This window comes from Tupaia chinensis, unplaced genomic scaffold (assembly GCF_000334495.1).
Source record: "Tupaia chinensis unplaced genomic scaffold, TupChi_1.0 Scaffold149383_1, whole genome shotgun sequence".
NCBI classification, from domain to species: domain Eukaryota; kingdom Metazoa; phylum Chordata; class Mammalia; order Scandentia; family Tupaiidae; genus Tupaia; species Tupaia belangeri.
Genome location: NW_006209227.1, coordinates 2,212,388 through 2,219,692, shown reverse-complemented (window position 1 = coordinate 2,219,692; position 7,305 = coordinate 2,212,388). Strand labels below are relative to the sequence as shown.

Here is a 7,305-nt window from a genome sequence, read left to right as displayed (position 1 = left end):
AAAGAGTGAGAGAGAAGGAGAGAAAGTAAGCTGCCAAGTCCAGGACTCGAACTGCAGTCGGCCATGTGGCAGTCCAGCACCCTTAATCACCATGCCACCTGTGGATCCCATATCCTGTCTACTTTCATATCTTCAGATCTTTCCATGTCTTCCACAGAGTGCAGATATCGATACAAACTGAGTGGGGATGTACAGTGTGTATGTTTCAAAGACTGGCTCCCTGTACTCAGAACTAAGTCTTCCATGTTCATCCACTTGGAATCAATAAAATAAGGTCTCATTGTGTCTTAGAACTGAGCACTACACCATAGTATATAGGTGCCAGCTTTTCAACCCAGTCATCAGGTTTTGGATACTTGGGTTGGTTCCATGTTTAACAATTGTGACTAATGCTACAATAAACGTAAATATGTGAGTGTCTTACTCTCTTTTGTGCCTCAAACCAGTCACTAGTGTAAACAAACCTACTGTGCTGCTAGTCATATAAAAGTACAGAACATACCATTATGGACAGTACATAATACTTGATAATGACTATAATTGACTGTGTTATCAGTTTATAAATTTACCATAAAATAATTTTTATCTTATTTTAGAATATACATCTTTTTTTAATTGTCGGAGGGTACATTTCTCACCTAAAGTGTATTCTTGTTACTTGTGTTTAAAAGGAAAAAGTTTTTTCAGTTGGCCTAGCCATGTTAGCACTCCGCCTAGTAGGGTGAGGACACATGGGAGAACAGGATCCTATCCCTGGCCCACTCTGAAAGGCCAGGAGCACTGGCACTCACCTTTGGTTCAAGTTATTCAGAAGGCTGATGCAGGACGACTGCAACACAAAGACCCTGTCTGAATACTCCCCATCCACTGACACACACGCCACTAGCACCACAGGAGCTGACTGTAAAACAGTAAGCCAGGCCTGCCTAGATGGTACAATCCACGGCACACTGAAGTGCTGGACACTACATAGTTGACCATGGGTTTAATCCCCAGGTCAGCCTAAAAACACGCTAGGCATACATGCAGGTAGCCAAAATCATAAAGAACTAAAGGGCTGGGGAAAAAGAATTTCAGAGTCATAAGATGATATTTTCGGTATTTTTTTTCCTCTCTCTCATGTATACACGCTATCATAAAGAAAAAAGACAGTCTGTCGTACTAGGCAGCAGCAACCTCATACGGTTCACGTTTGTGTCTCCAGATTACATCATTTTCTTTTGTGCTTGATTGAATCTCATGGTGATTTGTTCATCATGGCCCTTCTGGTGGGACAGGTGCAGAGGTGGAAGATGTGATAACAATGATCCTGACCCCATGTCCTTGTGGTCTCAGTTCTTAACAGAGAAGTTTAAGAGTGAAAAGTAAAAATGAAGAAGTCTTTAAATAGACAAAAACTTACAGAGTAAGAACATAAGGAAAGAAAATGTATTTTACAGCTGTATAATATGTTTGTGTTTTAGGCTAAGTGTTATTACAAATCTGCCAAAATACTTTTAAAAAATTAAAAAAGGGGTGGGACCAGCAGATGGCATAATGGTTATATTGCTAGACTCCCACATAGTCGACTATGACTCAAGACCCAGATCGGGCAGCTTGAAACACACCAGACCTGTGTATAAGTGTGCCCAAAAACCCAAGAGGAGAAGAGAATGCAGCATGGCCATCCCTCCTCAGGGATGATTTCTCATTTTCTGTCTCCCTATCTCTCTGACAAGTGCACACACCCTACAGCAAAAATCTCTCAAAAATAAATAAATAAAGGGGACCAGTAGATGGCATAATGTTACGTCACTGGATTCCCATGTAGTTAACTGACGTTCGAGCCCCAGACCTGACAGTTTAAAACTCACGTTGGACACATGTGCGTGCATGCCCAAAATCTCAAGAGAAGAATGGAGAAGAAGGGACTGTGGCATGGCCACCCCAATGAGGAGGTGATTTCTCATTTTCTGTCTCTCTGTCTCTCCAGTGAGCACACACACTCTAGCAAAAACTCTCTTAAAAAAAAATAAAATAAAATTTAAAAGTTGGGGGGCCAGCAGGTGGCATGGTGGTTGGGTCACTTATATATATATATATATATATATATATACACACACACACACATATATATCTGGTCGAATTTTTAAAATGACAGTAATAATAAATAGAATTAAATAAATAATTCTTTCAAAAGAAAAAAATTTAAAAATTGGGCCAGCCCGTGCCATGGTAGTTAAGGTGGCTGGATCCCACGTGGCTGATGACGTGGTCTGAGTCTCAAACCCTCCGAACTGAAAAACATGTTGGGTGCATGTGCATGTGGATCCCAAATCCCAAAAGGAAGAAGAAATGAAGAATAGATTGTAGTGTGACCATGCCCCATGGGGGTGGTGGGGGAGGTGCTTTCTCACTTACCACTCGCCTCAACCCCAACAAGTACACACACCCTCTGGCAAAATTTTAAAACAAGTTAAGAGTTTATAAAGTTACAATAAACTAAGGTTAAGTTATATTGAAGAAAAATGTCTTGATAAATATGGTGTAGCCTATGTGCACGGTATTTATAAAGTCTACAGCAGTGACAGTGATATCCTAGGCTTTCACAATCACTCCTCACTCACTCACTCACTCACCCACAGCAACTTTCAGTCCTACAGGCTTCATTCATGGTAAGTGTACGGTACAAGTGTACCATTTTCTAATCTTTTACACTGTACTCTTACTGTTCATTTTCTATGTTTAGAAGACAAAAGCTTATCACTGTGTGATAAGTGCCTTCAGCAGTCAGTACAGTAACACAGGAGGAACGGGGTATACCACACAGTCTGGGTATGTAGCAGGCTAAACCACCCAGGTTTATGTAACTTCACTCTATGATGTTCACACATCAACATAATCCCTAGCCATGCATTTCTCAAACTGAATCCTTGTTGTGAAGCAAATCAACGTACGTGTCTATTTAAATACTTCGTAATAAAAATATTTTTAAGAAAACTTAAACTAAAATATATTTAGATGTCAATTTGATACTTAGCAGAAACTTCAGCAATCACTGGAGATAGGACCCTATCTTCCCTAAGTACACTTCACAGCACTGACCTAAAATCAATGAAAGTGGGTCTTCTAGAATCATTCTGCTTATGACTCTAGATGATATTAAGTTTCATGAAAAAAAAATGGAGCTAGTCTGATTTAGAAGAATCCCTATACAAAACTAAAAATAATTTATTGGGCCAGCAGGTGGTGTGGAAGTTAAGGCAGCTGAAACCCATATGACCAACTCTGCAGTTCAAGTTCCAGACCTCATGACTTGAAAAACACCAGACACATGTGTGTGCGTGCCCAAAATCCCAAAAGGAGGGATCAGCAGTTAGCATAATGGCTATGTTGCTGGAATCCCATGTAGTCGACCATGGTTTGAGTCCTGGATCCAGTGGCTTAAAAGTCACGCTGGGCGCGTGTGCATGTGTGCCCAAGATCCCGAGGGGAGAATGGAGGAGAAGGGATTGAGGCATGGCCATCCCCCCAGGGGGTGATTTCTCACTTTCTGTCTGTCCAGCGAGCGCACGCGCCCTATAGCAAAAACTGCTCCAAAAAAGAGAACAGAAAAAAATCCCAAGAGGAGAATGGAAGGGAAGAAACTATGTCATGGCCATCCCTCTTGTCTCTCTCAAGTGAGTGCACGTGGCCTACAGCAAACTAAAAATTTAGAAATTAATTTTTTCAAAACTTTATAAAAATGTAGTGTTGAAAGCCAGAATATTTTTATTTTATTTATTTATGTTTTTTTAGGGGGTAGAGGTTTTTACTATAGGGCGAGTGCGCTCGCCAGACAGACAGAGAGAGACAAAGAGATAGAAAGCGAGAAATCACCCCCCAGAGGGGATGGCCACACTGCAATCCCTTCTCCTCCATTCTCCTCTCGGGATCTTGGGCACGCACGCACACGCACCCGGCGTGAGTTTAAGCCACCGGGTTCAGGACTCGAACCACGGTCGACTATGTGGGAGTCCAGCGACATAGCCATTACGCTAACTGCTGGTCCCAAAAGCCAGAATATCATCACCCCTCTCTTAGATCTTCATATAGTTCTAATACAAAGTTGTTTTAATAAGCTTCTCAGATCTTAATATAGTTCTAATACAAAGTTGTTTTAATAAGCTTCTCTTTCCTAACAGAGAGGCTTCCCTGTGTAAAATTCGACAAGAATGTAGAAAAAACACCAAAGATTATCACAAAAGGTTATCATGAAAATGGTCTGAAATTAGTGGCAATGGTTGTACAACTCAGTGACCATACTAAAAACAAGTGGGCATTTTAAATGGGTGAATTATATGGCATGTGAATTATGTTTCAATAAAGTTTTTTTTTAAAGAAAAAAGTCATTTAAAGTGGCCTTCCAGTATTTCAACAAGACTGTCATATTTCTCCATTTTACTACAATCACCAAAACTCCTTCAAATCAGAAGCTTTTTTATCTTTCAAAGGACATAGTGCCCCATAAATAGGGACAAAACAAAATTTACTACTCTGCAATTCAGGCGTTTTGGTTTCTCAGAATATCACCAAAAAAAATTGGTAACAGAGGTTTTAAGTGCATTTTGAGCTAAATATCTGCATCCTTCAGTGGTAAAACACACTGGTAAGAATTCAGGTTGGCAATTCCTTCTGAAAAACTGTTTTCTGCACAAAAAAAAAAAAAAAAAGAAAAAGAAAAAAACATGTTTCCCCTCTTCCTCCCCCAAAATAACTCCTTCGCTCTGTTTTAATACGTCATAAGCAATTGTTCTCGTCTTAAGGACCTAAAGACATTTTTTTTCCTTAGCTCTACATAAAAATATTCAAGAACCTCAGGCACTAAAGCAAAACTATCCCACTAAAAGGCATCCACACACCAAGAAATAGTAAGACCCCTGTGAGGGGCAGGGTCTAAGCAGGAGCTTCCTACTTTCAGGCCTTAGCGGGAAGGAACAAGGGTCTGCCCTGAGGCTCAAAACTTGGCACAAACCTGCTCTTCTTCTGTAAAGGGCACAAGAGCCAATGGCGGCAGGGGCTCCTCCTGCAGGATAGGCAAAAATTCTTTATCCAGAAGGTCTGAAGGTATCTGTAGACCAAACAAATGGCCATGACATTAAGGCTATTCCACCAATCACAAGACAATGAAACAAAAACAAAGAAGCAAAACTCTTCTGTTTATGTATTGCTGATTATCATAGTGAAACCTTGTTTGTGTGGCACGTACAGAGTTTGAAAGCCCCTGTGCCCTGCCCAGTCGCCCATCAGACGCTGCTCGTAGATTTAGCATTAGTGCTGGTATCTTAGAGCACACGTAGAGAAGTTAGAATCTCCACGTTTAACTGAAAAAAGAAAGTGACGAGGAGAGTTTTATAAGCAGCTGTACCTGCCTCAGCAGCCATCACTAAAATTTAAGGTCCACGATCTCCTAATGGCAAGACCCAGTTCCCAACCACAAGGCTGTGGAACCGGCCTCCTTTCATAACTGTGAATTCTTCTCCTACTTTCTCACCTTGTTGTCTTTAAGGAAAAGTGCTAACATTTCTTCTCTGCCATAACGATAATCCGCTAATTTATACTTCGGCAACGCTGGAGAAAGAGGCGGGGATGTAATACTGCCACCACTGGACAGAGCTCGGAGCCTGGAACAGGAAAGCAGAGAAGACACTGAGTGACAAATATTTTGGTGCCACAGAATCTTTACGTTATGTAATACATTGGAAAAAAATATATTTTGGTTCTTAGAAGAGCAAAAATGAAGGGCCAACAGATGGTATGGTGGTGAAGGGCACTGGACTCCCAATGGCTGACCATGGTTCGAGTCTCAGATCTGGTGGTTTGCTTTCTCACTCTCTCACGCAGTCTTTCTCTGTTCAAATTTTAATTAATTAATTAAATTATATTAAATAATTCTTAAAAACAGAGGAGTTAAAATGAATCTCATTATGCCAAAGTATAAAGGATTTTAACTTTAAAACAACCTGTTGTCACATCACATTAATAATTCACTGAGGGAACCAGCAGTTAGTGTAATGGTTATGTCGCTGGACTCCCACGTAGTCGACTGCGGTTCACATCCCAGACCCGGTGGCTTAAAACTCATGCCGGGCGCATGTGCATGCATGCCCAAGATCTCGAGAGGAGAATGGAGGAGAAGGGATTGCGGAGTGACCATCCCACTTGGGGAGTAATTTCTCGCTTTCTGTCTCTATGTCTCTCTCTGTCTGTCTGGTGAGCACACACGCCCTATAGCGAAAATCTCTCCAAAAAAAATAAATAATTCACTGAATAATAAATGAGATAACCATACGGAAAATCCTTAGCTTAAAAGGTCTCATGGTGAGTCCCTGAGAAGCTTGGGATATAGGGAAAAGATACTTTTTTTCAAAATTATGAAAGTTATTTTTGATTAAAAGAAAAATAAAGTACCATCTTACACCCATTAGAGTCCTACTGAGTCTGACAATATTAAGTATTGATAGGATGTAAAACAATGGAAACACCAAGATAATTTTTGTGGAATTATAAATTAAAACAACCACTTCGAAGAATAATTTGGTAATAGCTATTTGGCTCTTTGGTAATAGCTAAAATATTTTTAAAAGGCAAAATACAGAAGCTTATAATAAAGATAACCTTCTTAGTTTTTTTGGGTTTTTTTTCCTCATTTGCGATAGGGCATGTGCACTCACCAGAGAGAGAGAAAGAAAATGAGGGAGAAAGGAAAGTGAGAAAGTAAGCCACCAGATCCAGGACTTGAACAGCAACCAGTCATGTGAGAGTCCAGAACCTTAACCACCACGCCACCTACTCGCCCAAAGATAACTTTTATATAAAATAAAACCTGCAAATAAGCTTATGTTGTTTACAGACACATACAAAATACAACAAGATCATAAAAACAAATAATTAACAAATAGTGTTCAAAATAAGATTATATCTACAAAAGAAAGCAGAGTATAAAGGGAGTTTAACTGTACCTATAATTTTTTTTAACTTAATGATGAGTACATGGGCATTTATCACAGTTTATCTTTTTATATGCTGGCAACACACACAAACATATACAAAAAGACACGTATGCCCCAAATGGGACTTGGTTATGATACAATCCTTCCTTCTTCATTCTCCATCCCATCAAGATCCTAGGCATGTGTGTGGCTCCCTGGCGTGTTTTTCAAGGCACCAGGGCCAGGACTCAAATCCTGACCAGTCACATGGTTTCCAACTTCCTCTGTAAAGCACGTAACTGCTATGCTATGGAGTCAGCCCTTTCCAAATATTTATTTATTTATTTATTTATAT

At 40.1% G+C, this 7,305-nt stretch overlaps 1 protein-coding gene across 1 annotated transcript in view; it reads right to left on the bottom strand.

Annotated features, from left to right (window-relative positions):
* Positions 1–7,305, bottom strand: part of GIGYF2 (GRB10 interacting GYF protein 2) — a gene marked incomplete at its 3' end in the record, with an annotated part of 181,145 nt that overhangs the window by 118,394 nt on the left and 55,446 nt on the right. The window contains 2 exon segments of the mRNA XM_027769362.1: positions 4,994–5,089; positions 5,513–5,642. Of these exon segments, the coding sequence (XP_027625163.1) occupies positions 4,994–5,089; positions 5,513–5,642 (226 nt within the window).